The 24,731-nt window shown below is 41.3% G+C and overlaps 1 protein-coding gene across 15 annotated transcripts in view; it reads right to left on the minus strand.

The window, feature by feature from the left end:
• mbnl2 (muscleblind-like splicing regulator 2) overlaps nucleotides 1-24,731 on the minus strand; it is a 50,697-nt gene that overhangs the window by 14,288 nt on the left and 11,678 nt on the right. For all 15 annotated transcript variants that reach the window (XM_026159238.1, XM_026159237.1, XM_026159241.1 and 12 more), the window contains one exon: nucleotides 737-901. In XM_026159238.1, coding sequence (XP_026015023.1) covers nucleotides 737-901 — 165 coding nt within the window. The remainder of the gene's footprint in view (nucleotides 1-736; nucleotides 902-24,731) is intronic.

Raw genomic sequence — 24,731 nt, forward strand, 5'->3', positions numbered from 1 at the left:
TTTCAGTAGCTATTTTTCACATCCTTAATTAAAATGGTAAGGATAGATAAAAAAAATGCTGAACTGAAAGATGATGGATGTAGGCAGGGACAGTGGGAAGTGGAGGGTGAAAGGCAGTAAGAGGGTATGGAGATGAGAAAGAAAGAGAGAAGTAAGGGGGAAAGAGACACCAAAGGCAAATGGACAGAGGGTGCAGCTGGGGAGAGAATGTGGCAGGTAGAGAGAGAGAGAGTGGGAAAGGGATCGGCTTGAGAAAAAAAAAGAGAGAGAGGAGTGTGAGAGTAGAAACAAGAGGAGGTTCAGTTTTTTTTTGTTTTTTTTTAACCGTTATGTATCCCAGGAAGATTTTGCTGAGCATGCACGTTCTTTTTTTGTTACACCTAGCACTAAACTGATGCAGTTAAACAAAGTCACACCTGGCAGCTACCCAGTGCAACCACAGTATAGGGCTGGCTGCTGAGCAACTCCCTGAGGACAGCTGGGGACTTTTTGTACGTTGCACAAGGGCATTACAAAAGCGAAGAAAAAATTTCTGATCTTCCAAGCCTGAGACGTAATCTAAAAACAGTCAAATCTGAGAGTTTAGATAACAATAAAGTACCTTACCAAAGACTGGATAAAGTCAGTGAATCGCATTGCTTGACGCCAAACTTTTTAATGCTAATCACGACAATGGAATTCACTGCTATTTTCTCAGAGAGACAATCAATTCCCACAGTAGCGAGTTCACACTAACCACAGGTTGCATGGTGGTGCCGGGGATCATAAACTGCATTTGTTGAGCCAACATGGCGGCAGCTGTCTTCTGCTGGATCAGGTTATTTCGCCCGTTGATCTCCAGCTGGGTCTTCAGGTGAGCAGGTGGGTGGAGGTATTTGCAGTTCTCTCGTGTGCAGCGACCCTGAGCACAAGTAAACAAATGTGATGGGGGAGAGGAAGGCGAGAGGGCGAGGGAGACAAAACAAGTCGTTAATGGTCCGAAAACTTCAACTCTCTCATCAACAGCATGAACAGAAAAGCAGCCAGTTTTTTGTTGATAAAGCTGAGTGTGACTAGGCTGTGGGCCTGCCTGAGGATGTGGCAGATACGTGGGCACTGACTCCAAAACATCAGGTGCTTGAAGGCAGCATACATATTCATACAGAGTGTGAAACAGAAATTCATGGGGATGGTTTGTGCTTTTGAGCAGAAACAACGCTATGGAAGATGATTACCATTTGATCTACTAGGTTTTTAACTGGAAGGTTAAAAGGTCATGCTTGCAACATGGACACACTGTCTACCTAGTATTCGTTGCAGATTTGGGGGGGGGGTAAGGCTTGCAGAGGCCATGGTGGATAAAGGCAATTACACTGTCAACCCAGAGGCTAACAGCAAACACAATAATCCAATATGGATCCAGGCTGCTGTGCTTACTGCAACGAGAGTGGGTGGAAGAGAGAGGGGAGAGGAGAGGTCAGGGGGGAGCGACAAAGTGAATGGTAGCATGAAAAAGGACTCTGGAGCTATGTGGAAGATGGTACATAAAGGCGAGGAGAGAAGAAGAAAAGATGTGGGCAGAACAGACTGTTCGGAATTAGCAGAGAGGACAAAGGTCAAGGAGAAAACAGGAGAGATGACACATCTGGCATGACACGGCAAGTCTTGGTGAATGTGATCGAGAGAAGAGGTAACTGAGCTAAGCTTAGCGCAGTCTCGCACAAACGGCTCTGCTGCTTTGTCCGAATGCCCCTTTAACTCCATGACACAGATGAGCGTCACCACAGTGGCCTGATTAGCATTATCATACTCATCACTCCTCTATATGAAAGTATGACAGGTCTGCCTAGCTTCCACGCAGTGATCGGTTATGACTGAGTTTAATTACACAAGCGCTGCTCTCAAACACTACATCCATACCCAGACAGACAAAATGACAACAAACCACCAGGCAAAGCTACACACAGGATGTGTCTCATGTACTGTGGCGGTCTGGCGTGTGCAATGATGTGTATTATATTTGACAGGGTAGGGGGACTCCAGCTGAGTAGTGCAGTGAATTGTGAAAATGCCAATGACAGACAAAAAAAAAGGAAACAGCCAGCTTCAAGTTAAGTGGGGAATGTATAAATATTATATCAGTCTCCTGATATTATTATCATTCTAATGATAGTTGTGATTATTAGTACATGATCTATATATATTATATATGCGTGACTGAAACCCATGTGCAAATTGTCGCTGCTAAGCAACTTAGGAGGCCTATTATCTGTCTTATGTATACTGTTACAGTAGTAGAGTTGATGTCTGTGTATGTACAAGCAATTGATATAAAGTAGTAACTCAGTTTCAGACTTAAGTTTAATAAAGTTTTTCTACTCTTGGATCTGTTTGATATCAAACTGAGTGGAGAACCTTTATAATGGTCATCTCAGGGAGACTATAACTGTGAGCATCGAAGGGGTTCACCCACCTGCTGCTTCAAATTTTACAAGGAGGATGCCAGTCAGAAGAAAAGTGAGGGGGAAAGGAGCTAAAATACTTTGTTTCAGACCTGTTTTTTGTGTTGGAATATCTGAGGTTTAAATCACCAAATGTATCTGTATCGGTTTTAAAAATCCTATATGCATGGCAAAATATACATGAATGATTATTAACTATGATTCATGCAAAGCTGCTAAATAAATAGTCTCTTCAAGTCTCATCAAAGCAAAAACCAATATAACTATCCTGCTATTCTGTTCTTCGTGGCAGATATTAAAAGGCACTCCCAAACACACTGTTAGTGTTGTTCCAATTACAACTGATTGGAAGCGCAAGAGAGCAAAGCCACAAAGGATATGAAGTCTGTAAACACTATAGGCTCCTTTGCAATCACTTTTTCACATGAGTAATAAGATACATACAAACAAAGTTGATCCCAGGTTCAAGACTTTCAGAGACCTGGGTGCAGAACTATGAGTCAAAAGAGACTGACCTCTAAAACCTGGTGTCAGAGCTGCAGTGAGCCGGCTCTGGTGTCAGAGCTGGCTCACTGCAGCCACTACCTCCCTCCTCCTTCATGGCTCACACGCACAAAATCACACCTGCCCACACATACGCATACTAAATCTCTCAATCGCAACAAGCATCACCCACACACACACATACACACACCGGCTTAGGGATGCAGGCTAATGGATATACACACTGTTGTACTCAGCTCCATTCAGGCCTGTCCAGATCAGAGGAATAATGTTAGTGCTGGACCAAAAACCTCAGAGGTGTCCAAACTAATTGAAGCCTTATGCACCGCCACCATAGTCAAAAGTGACAAAAGGTGTGTGTCGGTGCTCTATGTGTGTTTTGTGTCTCTGTGTCCACAAGAGAGGATGCGTAGGCAGGTGTAACTGTGCATGTGTGTGTCTGTGCGTGCAGGAGAAAATGTGTGGGCGGGTATAACTCTGTGTGTGTGAGAAAGGGAGCTGGTGCTGAAGCTGAGCTCTGGACAGCATCCCAAACCGAGTCTGCGGGGAAGCGCAGCATCAATATCGCGCCCCGCAGAGATCACAGACACAGACGGACACAAATAAAGAGACACGCAAAAAAACACACACACCACAGACCCTCACCGCACACTATGTCGCTCAGTTCACTCCAGACTGCACTCTGGAGCCATTACCTCACTTTCTGCTCCATATTCGGTTCATCTACAGCCAGTGAATGACATATGCTTTCTGCAAATGCTCGTCATTAGTCTTCACTTAAAGCGATGAGGTAAATGGTGGCGAAGCTCCTTGTTTTGTGATTCTTACTAAATGCAGGCCTTGGAATTGTAGAACTTTCTCCTTTTATCTCGTCAAACTTTATTTAAGAGCATTTTCTTACTGATCTATTCACGATCTTTCACAGCATTGTGCTTGGTCTTTGCATAAATTTGTTTTAATTTATCCCAGTTTTCATCTAGTCTGTAGGTGGAAGAAGAAGCAATAAAAATAAGTAGTTTCAGGGCTGCCATGGCAATAGAAGACCCAGTACTATTAAACACAGTGAAAGGATTCAGTGCTCGAATTTATTATATAAACATCCCTTATTTGCAGGAGATTGCGGGATATAGTTCGTGTACGTAAGCTATATCGATCTCCGCCTATATTTACAGTGGTGTTTAAAGCAGAATAATCAATGTTCAGTAATTTCCCCAGCAAGAAATTTTTATTTGTTAGCAGGATTACTCAAAAATTTATTGACAGATCTGCATGATATTTGTTTTTATCAGCGGTGGAGATCTTAAAAGCACCTTGTATAATTGATTGAGATCTGGATCTATTCATTTTTGGAATTATTACCAAAAATAATTGATAAAAGACATTTGGTGCCACAGTTTTTAAAACAAATTATCCTGATATTCGCAGGAAAATATCACAAACTAATCTGCAGATATTTTTCTGGACCCAGAGTTGCAGTTTATGCATATCAGACCTTTTTTTCTTCTTTTTGTTGTTAGTTACCGTGTCAAATCTCAAAAGACATTAAAAGTTTATAGTGACACAAAAGTCATACAACTTATGTAGATCCGTGGGACTGAAGTAGTTAAAAACTCAAAGGTTAGCAGATGTTAAAACATGTTTCGGCATAAGTGTGTAAGGTAAGGGTGTGTTGGGGACTAAGGCCCCTAGGCAGTTAGCTACCTTTGATAGAAGTCAAAGTTTACTTAATAAATCCCGGTTGCTAATGTGAAATGGGATCCATGAAGACCAGTTTGAGTAATGGGGTCTCAAGACACCACATCAGACACTCATAATACTGTGCAGTGAGGATCCTTGGACTGTGAAGTTCAAGGCTGCAAGATACTAAAATACCAATTTGGCCGATATAGATAACAATATTTTTACAGTCTTTTAATTTTGTTTTTGTTCTTATTTATTCACCTTTTTGTTTTACGGTAATAAATTAATCTTAAAATAATTTACTGACCTGTTTAAAAGTCTTCAAGCTCTACAGCACACAATTTGTCTACCACAGCTTTAATAAAACTGATTTGACAGCCAACAGGACCGATACTGGGTGATACCTACATGAAGCCAATATATTGATGCATCCCAACTGCACATTGGCTTTTATTGCTATGAAACTTGTCTTGATTATTGTGTATGAGTACGCATGAAAGGCTGCAATCTTTTAGATTGATTACCAAAGCTGGTGTGAACACAGCCTTACCTTTAACGTGTCAAAGTGTCAGAGTTTGTTTTTCTGTTATTGAGTGTCTTTTAAGAGCTTAACCTTCTCTTTGGATAATCATAAGCGGAATATGAATGGGCTATAAATACGTTTAACTGAGCCTCAAAACGGCTTGTAAAACATTAGGTTTCAGACACAAGAAGAAATGAGGTCATTTAAAAGAATTTCAGCTGTGTTCAGACTAGATGTTTAAGGTCAGTGAATCTAAGACTATTACAGGCTAAATCTAGACATGGAGACATAATAGTTAATGCTGAAAAGTTCAAAGCAAAGAGAAGGTTAATAAAAACGTACACCCCAAGACATAGAATATTCATTATACTCATCCAGGTGGTAATTTTGGTAATTGGACACAGCAGCAAAGAGGGATGAAGATCTAACATATGCTTAATCGCAGACATGATAATAATAATTCTTGCTTAAATAAAATATGGCAAGGCAAATTGCAGTTACGATCTAGTGATGGCTACACATATCAATTTGGGAGTGCGATAATGATGGTCATGAATGAAGGGTCCAGGCTGCAGTTTGAAATGCCACACTTGATGATTCAAAGCACATAAGATGAGGTAAGCTTTGTGGAAAGGCACCGCTGCATCGCACATAAAAACGAAGCGTGTTTATGGCTTATGGTTTAAGCAGTGAGCTGGTTCACCAACGCATCGATGACGGTGCTAAAAAGCTGTGGCTGATGACAGTGCTGTGCCATCATCTGGTTTTAAGCCTTCATCCTTTGAGAGGGTGGCAGGCACATGCAAATACACAAACTCCCACACAGAAAGACACACACGCACACACACGCACAGGCCAAGTGCACTATGCCTTCTGTCTAAGCTACCCACTCAGAGCAGAGCAGAAATCCATTCATCGTGGGCATTGCCTCTGAGCAGCTGTCTATGAAAAGGATCTTTGAAAGCACCACGGCACCTCTGTGATTCGTACGCCGGCCGCTGGTGTGTAGCCATAGCTACACTGCAAAATTATACCTTTCTCGAGGATCGCTCACATGGCAATTTCTTATTGCAGGCTGCAGGGTTGCCCTTGTATGGATGAATGCTGTGATCCATGCTTTGGGATACACTAATAACTGCTTTGATTCAGATTGGATAATTATTTGCATCGCAGTGAGAAACAAATGACAATGAAGGCGAGATCAAAGATAAATTAGTGGTTGCTTTCACCTGACATAAAGCCTCAGTTCGAGAGCTGATAAAACATATTACTTGCAGTGATGTCCTTCAAATCCCCACAGCCATTGCCAACAAAACAAAACAGCACTTACTGTTTGCCAAGTTTTCATATACGATTATTGCCCATACAAATGGGCTCCACGTTAGGGCTGTTCCGAGGGGGAAGGGGATAAAGAGACCTAATTTCATAAACAGATTAGGATTACACTCACTTCACCCACTGCGGCTCCTTCAGTTGTTCATGGAAATCAAACAACAATGTTAAAAGCTTTTTTTTCTTTGTATTATATTAACTGCTACTATGTCACATTTACCATATTATCATTTTACTTAATGAGGATAAGTCTGAAGATCTCAGACATTGTCTGGCGTTTGTCTCGAGTGCCTAAACAATGTGTGCCTTACTTTAAACATATATCTACAGACTGATATATAATAAAAAGCGTGTTATTTGCAGACCTAAACTGTTGTCTTGTTATCATTCATGGCACTGAAAAAGAAGGATAACTAATTTTTCTCAGCAATCCGCTGATCACGCTCCCAATCTGTCATGGCCACACAGTTGACAAACCTTTAGCAAAAGGCAAAGTGGGAGAGAAAAACACACGGCAAACATTTACTGCAGCAAACACGCTGGTATGAGAACACAAAACACACACACATACACACACACACAAACCTTTTTACACAGTGACAAAGTGCTGAGGAGGGTACAACAGTGCTTCTACACAAACATGACAGAGCTATCACACTGCAACACTCACAGATACACAGAGGCAGGGCTAAGCCTACAGAAAACATCCTCTGACTGTGTGATGCACATTTTAAACTGCCAGTGCTGAACTACTTTGTTGTGATTTTTGTCCTTTTTTATTTTTTTTTCCACGGTCAACTTTGGATGTCTGGATGCACTTCCACAGTGAAAAGACAAATGATTAGGTACACCACAGCAAAGTCTAATTATCTTCTGAGTCAGCTGTGGCTGCTAAGCACCTGATTCAGAGCCACACTTAAATTAATTTGCTACTATTGTCACTTAAAGCAATAAAACAAATCGAACAAAAGGTAAATTAAAACTATTTTTTACTATTTTTTTTACACAGGATAATTACTACTACAATTACAAAGCCATAATTACACTACAGCCACTTCTGGAGGTGGCACACATTAGTGAAGTGTAAAATAAATTCACAGGGAACACTGGCTCAAACGGCCCATGTATAACCCTGGCATCTTCATCAGTGGCAGAAACCCCTTCCACAACGCCACCCCGCCTCCTTCATCAGCCCCGGCTGAATGGTCAGAGTGATGACTGTTGTGTGTCTGTGGGTGGCACAGACACAGAGGGCCAGTCTTCCACCCCCTCCACAGAATAGCGCTTCACTTGTGGGCCCCTCCGTTCACCACTGTAACATTTGCATTTTGCCCTCAATGGGCGCTCTATGCTCAGCACTGCTGGAGACAGAGAGGAGCTGCCTATAGGCCGACAGAAGAGCTGAAAATGCCACTGCAAAGATGTCTGGCAACCCGCCTTTATGCTACACTCCTGTGGTTCCAATCAGCCTTAATGGGTAAACTAGGGCCCTGGTGCTTATCCCAGATTGATACGCTCGAAATGAAGCATTGCTTTTCTTTCGCACATCAACACCTCAAACCGAGAAAAAAAACAAAAAAACAATACTGATCAATTAGGTAGTGTTGAATCTTAAGGGTCCTGAGATGTGAGTGTGCATGCATTTCTCCATTAATCCCCCCCAGTTTTCGCCAGCAGCACAGAGAAGCTGTGTACATATCTAAGCCCTCGTGATGTCTTTCTGACGTGAGAGTAGCTCTCAGTGACATGATCAATGACAGTGTGATTGGCAATATTGGCAGACTGCAATCCTGAAGAAACAATGAGGGAGGAAAATCATGGGGAAAAGAGCTTAAACACATGCATGGTCAGCACAAACCAGCCACTGGCTACATGATGGCTGAAGACTTTAGAAGTGAAAAGTCACAAAGATGGGACTCTAACTGATAATGTTTAAAGTCCAACATACCTAGCTGACTTTGGCGAACCACAAAAACGACACTAAAATGCTCACAAAGGCAGCTTCTGCAGACATTGCTTTAAAAAAAAGCTTCTGCCTTTTTTCCGACAGGACGTCCATCAGAGAAGCTGTAACAATGTCTTCTTCCCCACATTTATCCGATTGTCCTTCTCAGCGTGAAAGCAGGAGGGCTGCTGTGAGAAACTGATTCAAATTATTCTGACGTGAAGCCTGTGATATGTGTAATCCTTTTACAGCATAGCCAAAGAACCTGTTGTAACCCAACTGACCAGCAAGAAGGGGGTGGAAAGGCACTCGCTCTCTCTTGTCTCTCAGCATTCCCACATATCTCCTTCTTTTCTCTCTCCTTCAGTGCCTTGTCTCAGCAGTGTGCCATTTATATCCAGCCTTTTAATGCTAAGCCATTTACATTGTTGAGAAATGACTTGTGGTCTTCCTTTCATTGGGTGTTTGGTTTACAGGTATTTGCACTTGTAGCTATAAATATCCAAATGAGAACATTTCATGGCTTGCAACACTTACAGTACTGAAAGCTTAGCTTAGTTTGAACCCTCAACACTCAACACATTTTGCTTTTTCTAGGGCATCCATGAAAAAAAAACCCAGTTGCACTTGTTCATAATGTCCTTCTTTCTCTCCTCTCTTAGTTTACTCCAATAGTGTCTTGTTCCAAGGACCCTAACAGCTGGTTATGGGTCAGCCTGTAACAGTTAGAGGAAAGTACTTTGGTGAAAGCCCCCAGCTATGAGACACCAACAGGACAGGCACTCTGGTGCTCAGAAGACTGGGGAAAAAAAGCAGACCCAGTGATCCCAGCAGCCGGTAAAGTAGTGAGGCGCTAGATGCACATGGACAGGGCTTCCCTTTATCCTTGAACCCACAGAATGCTCCCTCTTAAGGATCTTGTTTTGTTTTTAGGCTCTAATGGATCTGTTTGGGCTAATGGGTCTGTTTGAAGCGGTGAGGCCCCGGGACAGCAGGAAACACTGAAAACCCATTATGAAATGATAGCCAGAGGCTTTTTGTTTACATTTAGCCTGGTAATGGAGAACAGGAATCAATGGTGAAAAGCGGGAGGAAAACTAGTCATTTAAACTTAAAAACTGTGGCAACTCCAAACTTCCTTTCACGCCTGATTGTACTCTGCTCAACTCTATTTAGCATAACATATACAGAAAAGAAAACACCACTGTAGAGCACAGAGACTTGGTATTTTAGAAGCGTCTGCTTTCTTCACCTTCGCCCAAGACACACATAAGACATGTGTTGCCTCAGCAGTAATTAAGTGCCTTTGTTTCATGAGCTATAATCCCTCAGATGAACAAGTGGTAGTGTTGCTGACACGCTTGAGATTACCCAAGAAGAGGGGGGGGAAGGACAGAGAGTGGGAGAGTGGGATTAAGGTGATATAAAGTGTGTTGTTTCTTCCTTTCTTGTTTGTCCTGGGATGCCTGGATATCATGAATCTTTCTCCCACAGGCCGTAAATCTAAACACTCCCACCTCCATCTGAGGAGTGTAATAAAGCCTGTCCTTGCTGATCAAATGTCTTCAGCAACTGGATGTGTTCATTTTTCTTGTTTGGACAAAACAAGAACAAAGAACACATCGAAATTTCATCACACTGTGTCCTTATAAGTCTGTGTGGTAACATCTCTGAACAGTTGCAGCACGTTGTGCATCAGCTGAAAATCACATGCCCATGATCTCATGACACAGAAATGCACTGGGAGTCTTCAGTTAGTTAAATCCATAAAACTCTATAAAAAGAAAGTGCCTTTAAAATGCATTATTTCTAATGACCAGCAGGTAACGAGGAAGATATGGCAGAATTTGCTTTACCATGTGACTGACAAGCTGCAAGCACACAAGTATCAAATCAAATCAAATCAAATCAAATCACTTTTTATTGTCACATCACATGTGCAGGCACACTGGCACAGCACATGTGAGTGAAATTCTTGTGTGCGAGCCCCACAAGCAACAGAGATGTGCAAACACAACAACACAAACGAGCAAAATACAAGAATGCAGTATGCAGTGTCCCAATGATCATTACGTCTGGTTTCCAAACAATGAGATGACACGGCCAAAATGCTCAGCCTTCAAAGAAATTCACTAATCAATGGAAGAAGGGTTATAGACAGTCTGACTCACACCGCAGATCAGGCAGTTCAAGAAAATGTTGGAGTTGTTTGTCTAAATTCCTACTTAGAATTACAAATAAACACTACACTAAAGATGTTTTGGTAGTCAATATGTGCCTGACTTCATGAGAGAGAAATGAAAAACAAAATGTTCTTAATCAATACACAGGGTCTTCATTAATTTTCTGCGCTACTGTGGTTAAATAGTCTGCAGGGTATAAACAATTTTCTATCAGGAGCTGTGATATATATACTTGTTGCAGGTTGTGAAAACAACCTATAGTTTAACCATCTAGGGTATGGATCGAGGAGCTTTTGTGCAGTCGTGGAGCAGCGGAAAAAAAAGAAGCCTATCAGCATTCAGCTGATGGCTATAATAACTAACTATGTTGGATACGAGTGTGAGTATTGTAACCGTCTTTTGAGGAGGCAACGTTCAAAGTGTGGCTGCAGTGGCACCGTTGCGAGGCACCTGCAAAGCCCCGGTTCCCGCTGCTAATCCAGCTGGAGGCTGAAGCCTTGCTTCAGTTAATCTGATCATCTGTGACCTGCTGAGACATGAAACCCACCCTGCAGAGCTCATTTACTCTGTACGCACAAAAACGTAAACAAGTATCAATAAGACACATAGAGGGAGATTGGCGAGGAAGCTGACATAGACACTTGGGCACAATCATACAGCGTGTTTGAAGTGAAGCAGCTGTCTCACTTTCCCATACACGTCTAAAACTATATACTATCCAAAAGAAAGGCTCAGCTATGACATTGCCACCTCTCAGTCTGTTGATAAGTGAGTCACAGCTAGAAGACGGAGGCATTAACCTGCTTTCAACAAGCTGTCATTTCCCTATGCTCATCCTGTCAGCTCTGCAATGATATGAGGGCAGTCCTACAGCTAACTTCAACTAGCCATATTGGTGAAAGACATCATAGAAATAGGTTATATGATGTTGATGGCCTAGTTTGAAAAGAACTGTGCCACATCCCCAAGAGGAAATAGCAGAAAGCCGGTAGGCTCTTTTTTAAATTTCCTAATTTTACATTTGTTGACAGATACAATTTCAATCATTCTCTAGCGATCAAAGGCAAAACTACTCCACAGTGGTGCAAAAATAGCACAAATCAGCTACAACTGCTAATGAAATAAATAAAATAATGTGGGAACATGAAAAAAAAGGCTAGCCTACATCTTCTTTCTCTGCTGACACTATCGACCGCATGTCAGAACATGTTGAGGAGTTGTGTAAATCCATAAAACAGATAAAGGAGGATAATGAGATGGAGGGGAGAGAGGAGATCTATTCATCAAAGCCTCTTTCTAACACACTCAGCAGATAGGGGGAGAAACGCTGGATGGCTGCTTACTCTCCTGTTTGGAGATTAAAGCTTTGGTTGCTGACAAAAAAAAGTTGCGAAGTGCAGGTTTATGATTCAACCTACAAAGAAACCAGACAGTTTCTTTTACTCAAGAATTAATTTTACAATCAAACTAATAATTCAGTTATTGAGTATAATCTTGTATCTTTGATGAAACTCCATATGTCGGAAAGTTATTTATGTTTAATAAATACATGGTAAGCAAGACAAACCACACTCTGTGTTTCAGACTAACCTAAACATTGCGCGATGATAAATCAAGAGATGACATTATAAAAGGGAGTTAGATAGAAACAGTATCTGTTCATGCAAGCATTTTAATACACTTTCTAGATCCATCTATATGTGTGAAAAAACACAACACAATATTGCTCATGTACATTGGGCGTGTATGTGCTCACGTAGAAGCCATTGCTTTTTAAAAATTCTTCGGAAGAAGAACCAGAAGGGCAAATAGTAAAACCAGAGTTTTCTTTGGCTAGGTCGATGATAAAACTGATGTTCTTAATGAAAGGAACACATGGTAAAGGGTGGCGATACCAGCAGAAAACATAGCTTGGGAGTGGCTGCGAAACAAAAAGGCCCGCATATTAGAGCGGTACTGGAAGCATTATCTATTGCCAGAAGTCTCGCCTGCACCGCAGGCAAAAAGTACTCACTACGCACCACTGACTTTGTTTTAAATGAAAATACCTCCTTGTCAATTCTGTTTTTCAGACAGAATTCAGAAAGCTGTAGAGTTGTTTGCAAGTGCCTCAGTTAATACAGTACCTTGCTAAAACACCAAATTAGATCCTGGGCACTAGAGCACTCATTTAATGTAGTAAAGTCTAAGATTTTTAACCAGCTAAATGATTGTTTTTTGTCTTTTTTATGGCTCAGAAGCATATTGTTTTCCACTCCACTGGGCAAAGTTTCCAGTCTATTACATCTTGTACACTATTTCTGTTGCAGTGCAAAAGAAGTACCCACACAAGCGTGTTGAAATAAATTGTGCGTAGCTATATCAGCAACTAACTTGGATATCTGTGTCACGCTTTCCAAAAGTCTGATTTTATATATTTACTACTGTGGAATCTAGATGTACATGTAGTGATAATTTAAGGTTTGAAAGTGTCTTCAAACGCAAGTTGTTTTTGTGTTTTCGTTCTATACACAACCAAAGGTGAATAAGAGCAACATCACTTGGTTGTTTGTTGGCCCTGGTGATGAGGCCACTGAGGCCTCTTCTCTCTCCTGTGGGCTGTGGAGGCTCTAATCCCATATGGAGATGATACAAACAGTCCTCATAAGTTTGAGAACACTGAGGAAGACAGAGTAGAAGAAGTGCTCATACCTGGTTAAAGTAATAGCTGCCCTTTGGTCAAAGAAATAAGATCAATAAACCACGGTAGTGACACAGTGACTCAGCCTTTGAGCTGCAGGGTGTGTTTTATCTTAAAATCGTCCGAACGAGGCAAACACATTGATCACGTTATTCACTTATGTCATCACCTTGTCCTTTTCCTGTTTTCTCCAAGGGAAGCTTTGACTTCCCTTGGAGAAAACAGGTCCAAAAGGAAGTGAAAGCAAACTGAATTCAGTGGCACTATGGAAATGCAAACAGGACCACATTAGAGAGCGGCAACAGTTTATTTATCAAATGCAAAATGTGCCTTTTTTGGTAAGATGGAAACAGGCATGAATCACAGGCGGTGTGCACCTGAGCCGTGCGGCTGTTAAACCTGACACTCTTCCTTCCATGCGTGTTTCGACAATTTGCGGTGCCAATTTATGCTCACCACTGTCACCACTACTCTTTCACTCTCACCCTCCTCTGTCTCCACCTTCATTCCCTCACCCACCATGGGTTGAGCCAACTCTGCGAGGGTGCGCTCTGCCAATTAGTGTCTCCCACCTGTCGCTGTGGGTCACTGGAGCAGGCATCTGCTGGGTGTGAAATTGGCCATCTCACTTTTGTCCATGAACTTTTCAAGCCCCCCCCCCCAGCTCCTTGTTGGCCCAAACATACAACCACCCACCCACAGGAACAGAAATGCTGCTATGACCTAAAGTTGACCTTTATGGTATGGCCACCCTCTGTGGTAGGGGAAAGGAGGCAAGAGAGTGATACAAATACAAATAATACCTCTAGCTTGGGTTTTAAATAGAACAGAAGGATGCATCCTGCCAAATATGTTTTAGTGCATCAAAGGAAACACAAAAGTTGCCATTCCTATTCTGCGTAGTGATATTGCACCATTCCCACAGGTCAAACTTAACACTCTGTGTGTACTTTGTGCTTTGAGTGCCGTTAGGAATGATATCCAAAACTACATAAATAGGACACAGGTGGAAGTAAACACGGCTCATCCTTTATTAACAAACATCAGTTTATTGTTGCTGTGGGAGTTCATAGCCAAGCCAAGAAAAGAAGCGTCGACAAAGCATCATTTGAGAACCAGTACTGGATCTGAATAAGCTGAGTATGACTATGTTTTCTTAGCTTTCCTTCTAATTACAAAGCTATAAAGGGGGCCTACTGTGCTTTTCCTATTATTCTGCCATATTTTACAATGATGGAGATTCAGAAAATGACTTTGCATATATACAGGTAACACCTGTGAGCCAAAAGCTCAGGCTTCAGACAGGATCTGTGTGTGAGGGGCAGCCAATCAGAAGATAGCTGGCTTAAAGGGAGGTTGTTTAGACAGTGACTGAACTAAGGAGCTGGTAAAAGATACATAAGGATGATTATGAACCGTGAACCATACAAAGCTACTGTAGTAGAGCCCAGCAATTAAAAACGTGGAGCGTAACAGGCTCAGTTTAAGCCTTTCATTCACTAATACAGGAGCCATTTACACTGACGCCAAGACTTTCATCTAGACAGGCTCTATCAAATTACTCCATCATAGAGCTGCTTTAGCCTGGCCTATTAAGCTTGATGCTCGAGAAAAAAACTAGACTGGCCTTGAATTAATAGTCTGCTCAACCTTGTGCCACTGACTGCAACAGCATACTGGTTTGGGCGATCGGCCATTTCAGACAAAGGCACAACCCCGCATGATCTCATCAGCCTAATTCAGTCCATATGCTAACTCAAAATAAGACAAGTGACTGTCTCTTTATTATGTGTGCCAGTACAAAGCACCAACTTTTTAAGTGCCATTTCTCAAAATGGGGGTCTCCATTTAGCTCATCAGTATCTGCAGCGCAGCAGCGCGCATTGGAAGGCTTCGACAAGTAATTATGGCAGATTCCACTTTTACTGCGCAGTCCGTCACTGCCACTCAATGAGCCTGAATAGGATATGAGTCAGAACACTTCTAAAATGGAGTTCACACAGGGCACACTCCATTGTCACTTCTCTTTTTCATATGCAAGCCCAGTGTCAATCACTGTCAGTGTAGCTTTTGGTGCTTACTTTATTAGCAAAATGACTTTTTTACAGTGACATACCGACATGTAGGCTTTTGAAGTTCGCAGCACTGACAAGTCTCCACAAGGGATTGGGATGTCATGGTAGGACTGGTTTACAACTGCCGCTGACACAGCCCAACAGTCATTTAAACCAAAAAAAAGGAAAAAAGAAGAGGTCCCCTAAAGATTGCCTTTATGTTGCCTCATTAGATGGAGCCAATTAAGGAGATCTTTGTCTAATTATAAAGACTGGCCCCTAGGAGACAGCTGGGCCTGTCTGTCTAACTGTTTGCAGCTCCCAAGGTGCGTCTGCCTACAAACTGAGGGTGGTTGGGTGGAAGCATCTTGAACTCCGTGCCTCTGTAAGCTTGTCCATTTACTTATCACCAGAGAATTAAAGAACCCCGAGGAAGCAGTCAACACATTCCCAGTGAAACGATTAATTTCAGTGTTTAAAATGGGCTACAGCCAACGCCATATGCTTCAGTACACTGGCAATACAGTGATCATACTGCGGCTACCACTAGGCATCGCTTGCCCTTCCAAAGGGAGGAAAAAAACACAGAAGGCTGAAGATAATGATTTTTTTTTCAAGCATGATATACAGTGCATTTTTAATCTAAGGTTAGGTTCCAGTGAATAAAGCAGGTAAATATGTGCTACCCTTAGAAAACCTGAGTCTGTCTCTCAGTGATGATGAAACTACGTATCAATAATTAATGGGGCTGATACTAAAGGTCAACCGCACAGCATGCCTCCTGCCTCACTCTGGCATAGATCTGCCTTCTGCTTTACTGCAGAGGTGCTCACAACAGCAACAACTACTGCAGCAGTAAGGGAGTTTGAGTCCAGCTGGCTTTGAAATCATCAAATGTGAGGATGCCATTGACTCTGCAGCACTGATTTAAGTTACCTTTTTTTTTTCCACAGGCAGAAAAAAAATAATGCAGAAAATGGAGTACTTTATCAGCACTGTGGGCAGCTGAGAGAGATGGAAAAAGAGGATGACTCAGAGGTAGTGGGTGGACTGAGACCAGGTGAGACACTGGTACAGCAGATGGGCAGATTTTCAGTGCTCAGTCGTTCCATCATGTTGCAGGCAGCTCATTGGATGAAGAACACCTACTATTCAATCTGACATTAAACAACAGTAATGCCATACATCTTTTTTTGCTTTTTTTAAAAGAGAAGACATAATAGAGTTCAAGATCAAAACTACAACCCCATTAGGTGATATAACAAAGGCTGCACATTAGCAGAATGGGAAGCAGAGAGTGCTGAATACTGGACATGTTTATCAGGCCTCATTATAGCACTGATTGGAGCGATGTAAAGCAGAGCCGCCTTGGTGTATTTTTGATAAAATAACACAGTTTTTCCTGACATTTACTTTAACAAAAGTAAATACTGCTTATTCTCATCTGTCTGACATCTGAAAACCCATAATTTCCACACAAAATTGCATGAAATATTGTCCGATGATTTTCATTTGGCTCCTTGTTTTATTTTTAGGTTGGCTGCCCACATGGAAAGGAAACATTTTCACCAAAAAATCCTGTTGCTAGAGCACAAGATTTGGAACCAACAGCGCCAACAGTATCCCAGCAATTGAGCTCTGATTTCTCAGAGCAGCAAACGAGAAATGTGGAGCTGATATTGTGGAGTTTTTCAGCTACAAATGGCAGACTCACACAAACAACAACGTTGAAGCACACTGACCAACACAAATGTGGGTCAAAGCGGTGGCCCAGTTAAAATATCGGCGTGTGTTGACTTTGCTGATCAACAGCAGTAGTGTGAAATTTTAACCTGAAATTTAATTTCAGCTAAAAAAACATGTAACATGTCAGAATAACATGAAATTTAAAAGACATGGAAGCGTTTTGGCTGCTCCAGATGTTTTTATTGCTATGCCATGCTCCTTCATAATACTAATTATAAAAGCATCTTGATCAGACTATCTTAGTCAGCACAAACCTTTTGTAACACAACAAGTAGAGATGTCAGTACATGTCATGTTGTTATGCCGATATCAGGTAACAACGCCGATAACAACTAATACTGACTGTTTAACATCAATGGATCCCCATGTAATATAATAATATAACACAGAAGACAACATTTGAACTTCTACAGTAGGGCTGGGCCATATTATACCGTTCACGGTAATACCGGTATAATGTTAGGCAACGATAGGAAAATGAAATATCGCGATAGAATGGGAGTAAAACGCGCATGCGCAGTGCCTTTGTTTTCATACGCACATGGCCGATTGTTGAGTGAAACAGATGAACCAGAATTGGTTTGTAAAAATGGTGCAACTTCCGTGATGTGGAACTGGTTTGGTGTTTGTCCGTCAGATACACGACAAAGCACATTTTTTTTGCAGAACATGCAAGCGGCCGTTGTTATTGTCATATTTGTCGGACTAAGATGCTCTTAAATCTGGGAGTAATCTGGGTCCTAAACTCCGTATACTTCAGGTCAAACAACACTGCAGCGTCACTTAGAGTTAAAAACTGTCTAAATTCTTTCATCTTTAATAAAACGATCAGCATTGCTGCTTTACCAGGTGTAACTATAAAGTTTAACTTCCAGGCATCCATGAAAACAAAAAGTTATTACATTTAATGGAGTTAGAAGTTAGCAGGAAGCTAGCGGAAGTTAGCTCGCTAGTTTCGCTAGTTACCTAAGCATGATATTGCATGTTCTGACTGAGAGATTTCTGAAAAAAATCAAACGTACATCTCTGCTATCACTTCCAACATAAATGAAGACAGGAAACTAAACAGCAGTGACGTTTGTAGGGTTACTGAAGTTGGGCTAGCTAGTATATAATGATGTGCTACGTGATCGCTAGCGACACAGCTATGTTAGCATAACATAAACAGTGAAGCTGGAGGACGAACACTAACACTTTTCCACTTATAAAAGTTAACGTGAAGGTTCTTCATGGTTAGAGACAAATGCAATCGCATGGCAGGATGCTGTAAATGGACCAAACTTCAGTCAGGAGAACAACTGAGATAATCCATCCACAATATGAGGTCAGTCATTAATATACTGCAACAACATGGGAATAGAGCCGCTGCCAGAGAATTCAACATTAATGAATCAATGGTACAGAAGTGGAGGAAGCAAGAAGAATGAGTTTAATAAAGTTTGATTTATCTGACTGCTTTGTTTTGCTTAATGTGCCTTATAATCCCGTGCACCTTACGGTCCGAAAAATTATGCTCAGGATATGTCAGCCCATTTCTACTGGAAATGCCTTTTGGTTAAACTTTCAGCAAGGAATTTGCATTTGCACTGTTACATTTTTATAAAGCTTTAATGTACATAAAAACCAGCTTCTTGTTTAAGTGAAAATAAATGGAAGGTTGTCTTTTTGCGCTAGTAATGTTGTGGAGTTGTATTTTGTCTCGCATCAATTATATCGTCGGTTATATCGTTATCGCAAATTTTCAAATATATATCGTGATAAATATTTTTGGCCATATCGCCCTGCTCTATTCTACAGGATGTAAACTATCAACCAAATTATAACACACAGTCTCAATGATCAACATATGACCTATAAATGTGACCAGATGTAAAACAGAATTTTCTACACTGCTCAAGGACTCCTTACAAATCCCACTATAACAGTGATCTATCACTGGGGTTTAATGGTGGGTAATATGCTTTCACATGCATAAACAAATGTTTTTGTGGTTCTTCTTTTAAACATTTCCAGCACACAGAGTGACCAGACTGACTAACTAGACCTGAGTAGGAAACAGAGATCTGATCAGACTTCCCTCTCCCTGACTCTTATCTCTATACCTTTGTAGATGTTTTCAGATAGACTGGGGCTGTGGAGGGGGTGAAATCACATGGATCAAATGAAATTTGGCATGGTTTGCACTGGCAAGATAGTGTGTGTGCATGCATTTGTCTGCCTACGAGGAGGCCTGTTTAAGGAACGGTAGCAGTGTGGGGTCTCCTAGGGGCTCATCAAAAGCATGCCGCATCCACTGCAGCCCCACATTAGGCTCAAGTCAGTGCCTCATTGTGTCTGGGTGAATGACCCTGGGGGGACACCAACTCCTGCTGCGCGGCATACATTCCCCTCCACATGTTTGCTCTGCCCAGGGTGTGGCCCAGTTCGGGAGGATTACACTGAGGAATGTAGCCGAGCCCATCTTTTAAAACAAGAGAGGAGAAGCAAACTGAGGCCACGGGCAGAAAGTTCATGTTCACTGAAGCTTCCCACAAAAATTCAAATGTACTGAGCTCAGAGGGGGGAAGCTATGGTTAAGTTACAGATCCATTAAACTTAAAAAGAGGTCTTTGGGCTGCATTAGTATTTATGTTTCAATGTCTGCTTTCTGTCTTGACAGGTTTATCTGGAGTAAGAAATTAAATCAAGGTAGTAGGCACACTTCTCTTGAATCCTAATAAGAGTTTTTGATAAGTGGCTTAAGTTTTTGCTCTACTTCCCTACCTGGTGAGATCTGTCGTTTACAGACAGGAAACAACCTTAAAGTCCCACCTTCACAGTTTTACTCTTGTATTTTTATTCTCTTAACCGTTCAAATATGAACACCTTCCCTTCTTCCCATGTTCCCTCGCTTCTTTATTTTCAGCCGTCCCACGCCCTCCGATAACACACTTACAGTGGAGCATGCTCTTTTAAAGCACAGTCCGGATTAAGGTGTTCTTACTAAGTGAGGGAAACCAGGGCGCTTCATCCCCATGGGGACTGTGGCGAGCTTGTGATACAAATGAGAAAACACTGCACACCTGAAAGTAGTAGCTCCTATTGTTTGTCCTGCTTCACTGCTTTCTTTTTGACGACTGCAACTTGACGAAACATGATCGCGCTCAGATGCAGCAGGCTACCCCCCACCCCCAGCCCCAACTCTCAGCCTACGGAAGCTCATTCAGGCGTGGTGGTCACCTGGTAAAATGTTACTGGTGCAAATAAGTGTGGGGGAGGAAATCTAAACAGACCGTGCTGTCAGGCATTCAGTCTGTTTTGTAAAGGCTTCAAAGTCTGCAAAGGCACCAGTGAAACTCTAAAATGGCTGTTAATTTTCTGCAGCTGATTATTATACATATGTGTCTTATGCTTTAACTTAGAATGAAAAAAACCCCATCCAGACATGTCAAATATAGTCAAACCTAACCACTGACGAAAGGCTGATGTCTAATGGTTGCACAGTCAATGTGACATCATCACATGACCGGCATGATTGCATTTACTCCATTAAGGTAGGTATTCTCATTCATTTACTACCCAAGCCCTCTCTTCCACTCATCTCTACCACCACCACCACCACTCTATGATGGTTTCCATGGTCACGGTGCAACAATTATCAAAGAGCTTAAAGGAAATGGCTTCAACCACAACACATCTCTGAAACTACTGGAGACACAGAGCTGCCTCTCTCGGTTTTCTATCATGTTTAGCTCGAATTATGTCAAAGTTGCAACGGAAGAAATTATGTAAACAGATTAAGACAAATCAAGGTTCAGATGACAGCACAGACTTAACGTTCTTGTTTTGACTTACTGATAGAACTATATCTCCATATTTATTTAGTTTAAAATAAGCTAGCTGTATGGAGGTAATTTGCTGCTGACATACAACAATTTGTATTCATATATGACATTTAAATGTCATGTTCTGTCTAGCAGCCACCAAACCTGTCTGAACTTGTTCCATTTGAATGTCATTTTCCTAATTCAGAAGATAAAACATAGACAAGATTGTTAACACCACTAACATATAGAATAGCCTTTTATTCTCATTCTACATGTACAACGAAATTGTGACTATCGCAAAGCAAGAGAACAAACATACTAAAACTATTTGGACAGTTATGGGAGCAGAGCTGGGCTATAATGGGCTCCATAGCCATGTTGGAAATCTGATATGTGGTTGAAAAAACAGTTGACATATCTGAAAAGTTCCCACTGCGAGGTCACCACTCCCAAACGTTCCTGTCAGGTCTCAATTGAAACGAATGATACTTTATAACCCCTCTCATGCACACCGACTAAATGTTAGTTCAGCTTTAGCTGGACAGGGATGAAGAAGCTTCTCCTATTTTGAGAGATGATAAATGTAGCATAGAAGGGCTGTTTCTAAAACCCACAGAGTAAAGCAGGGGACAAAAATAATCCCCTAGAAATTACACCATAGAAATGCTGAGAGCAGCACCGTGTGAGGGTGCTGCAAGCGTTATGATTGAGAAAGTAGGAAGTAAACGAGAAAGGAGTGATCCCTCACCATTATTTAACCCATGCAAAACTCTCTAACAGAAAATGCAAAACCAGATATTTCAGATAAAAGAAACATGCACGAGCGACTGTTTGACCACACTACGAAAGTCCCCCTCTAACGTAGACATGCATTTGCCGTAAAACCCATGATCTGGTGGCTTCACTGCTTGCTGGAGTTTCTTATTATTGGAAATCTAAAAAGCCACGCTGTTCTTTGGGTCTCTTGGGTAAAGACGGATCCCCACACAACAGCAATAAGTGAATTATGCTTTCAAATGCAATTTATATCCAGCAGAACTACAACGCCCAATTGTCCGCCAATTCTGCGAGGTATAACTTTCCACCTTAATTAAGCAGTCCTGCTGCATCATGTTTTAATTGAATTGCACCTTTTAGAAGCTGCATTATGAAAAAAAAATGACCAAAACAAGTCAGAGATCCCTGCAATTTACATATCACCATGTCCCAAGTCATTAGATTTAAAAAAACAAATGCTGTGCAGCCCAAAGTAAAATATCAGTAAGAAAATTAGGGCATAAGCGTTCATCCAAAATAAAATAAAAAGCAAATGCTTTTATTTTGGCAGAGAGCTGACAAGTTTAAGATAAAACTATGATGGTGCAGAGCCGCTGTGGTCACAGAAGTGTTTTTAGAAACTCAAAACAGCGACCATTCCTTGGAATGTTTGCCTACTGCTGCTCGACAAGCGCAGCAGCAGTGCTACACCTCCTTCTCTGCTCCTTTCCCAAGCACTACCATTTACGTGTTTATGAGAAAGACCGTTCTGATCGTTGGCCAAGTCATGCCTGGCAGCACCCAACCCTGGCATGATAACCCTATCGGATGAGAAGACCCAGGAAGATGATACGGGCATAATGGGGGTGAAAATCAGCCTGCAATGGACTGAAACACACTTCCTAATGCATAATAAAGCATTCATTCTCTTGTCACGAGGAAAGTCTTTGCGAGAGTGGGGGTGAGTTGGAGTTAAAAAGTACAGAGAATACTGTATTCTCCTTCTGTCAGTGGGCTGGATGGGGAAATTAGGGTTAGAAGGGGTGAAATTTTGTGTCTTTGTCTATACATTTAGCTTTTTAGTTGCATTAGGAGTTAAGCTGGGTTAAGGAGGCAGTCTTCAATGACAGCAGAAGATCGTAGATTAACAGGCTGCCAGACAAGTCCGGGCGGTAAATGTAAGAAATGCTACTGTTTTGCTAGAATACTGCAGTATAATGCAAGCCACTTATGGAAGGGAAAAAAGCCCATGTAGGGGAGAGATACCAGCAAAAAACTCTTATCCTGTGTCATGACCTTTAGATTTTAAATTTTTTTAAAAATTAAGAAACCCCCCAAGCAGCAAACCAGCACTTATATGGATCAGGATGGTGTAATAGCTGGCAACAAATACAACAACATCAACGGTGTGGGAGCAGACTTATCTATTTGTTATACTACCTGTCTATGGTTGTGAAGCTGTAGTTAGGCGTGCTTATCTTTTTTCTGGTCTAACGTATACAAAACACAAATTTGCATGGCATGAAGTAGAGCTGAGCCAGTAATGAAGCCACAATGAAGTTGTATGCTTGCGTAATAAAGTATACCATGCAGAAAAAAGAAAACATTTCACCTTATCTGGGGCAAATTTAGCAAACTTTTCAAGTTTTTGTTTACGTGATTTTATGCATGCAATCCTTAGGACCCATCCACTACTGATGTAAAAGTAATGGATATCTCCCCATATATTTAGGTAGCTTCAGAAACTGTCCCAGTAACTGTCAGGAGGTTTTGCTGTTAAGGAAAAAAAGGCTTACTTGTAGATGGCCTTTGGTCAGACCACAAAAAAACAAGAAAGAAAGAAAGAAAGAAGAAGAAGTCTGGTCGCTGTGGTCAGAAATCCCTTAAGGAAACAAATGGGAATCAGTCGAGGATGCTTGTAGTCCATACCTGAAAATGTTCTGGGTAGAAACTACCATCAAGATTGTGTATTATAACAGAAGTGATAACATAAAGGCATTTTTAAAGTATGTCAATAATGATAACTGAGAACAGGGTTTACAGCATAACTTGAGGCTTTGATATCCAGAAATCCTGAGTGCACATTGTACACATAGACTTTTCTTTTATTCTACAGCTTAAGCCACAGCTGAAGAATGAATTGCCAGATGACTGCCTCAAAGCCAGTGTTTACACAAAAAAATGTCACAGAGCACAGTCTAAACTAAACATAGTATGAGGTTGACTACTCAGGTCATTCTAGTTCCCCTTCAGCCAAGAATGCCAACTTGGAGTTATTAAGGAAATCATAGCGATTGCAGAGATTCCATATCAGGCTTAACCTTACTTGGTGCAACAACAAATCAGTTCTGATTAGAGTCAGCTGTTTGCTCATTAAACAATCACGGCATAAGAGCTCAGAAGATCTGGCAGCTGGGAAAGAATGTCACTCAGTGGCTGACTGTTAGCAATAACTTAGCCAAGGAAGGAGCTTGTAGCAACATAAAAGCAGCTTGTTTCTTTACAGTGTCAAATAAATAAAGACCATGAGAAACTTTGGAATGAAACTGACTTCTTACACATTTTGCAATGTGTTTCATGAAGGTTGCGATCAAGATTCAAAAATGTCCTCTACCATTATTTCACATTTTTAACATTCAGAGAAACGTGCCAATCTAGTAGAACCGCTTTTGGCACGGGCCTTAAAAAATGTGAAATGCACTCACCACACATTGCACTGTTCTAAATGTGAAATGCAGCTACAGTTTATACCTAAAACAAAGACAAACTCCTTACAGTTCTAGTGTTCTGCTCTAGTTTCTTTGGCTATTTATCATTGTCACATCTGTTTTTCAGTTCTTTTTTTCCCTGCACAGCCTGAAAATAATAAGGGTGCTCTCGGATCTTATTTGCACCATGAGGGGGGCATGTGTGAATCGACCTTGTTACGACTGGGTTGGCTTTAAAGTGTCTGGTGTTGAGCTAATTTAAGTGATGTTTTACTACTATGAAACTGTGCAGTAAAATCTGTTTCAAACGTACAAATTAAAACAATTTAACTTTTGATAAAGGGGAGGGAGCAAACAAATAAACTACAAGCCT

Source organism: Astatotilapia calliptera, chromosome 23 (genome assembly GCF_900246225.1).
Source record: "Astatotilapia calliptera chromosome 23, fAstCal1.2, whole genome shotgun sequence".
NCBI classification, from domain to species: domain Eukaryota; kingdom Metazoa; phylum Chordata; class Actinopteri; order Cichliformes; family Cichlidae; genus Astatotilapia; species Astatotilapia calliptera.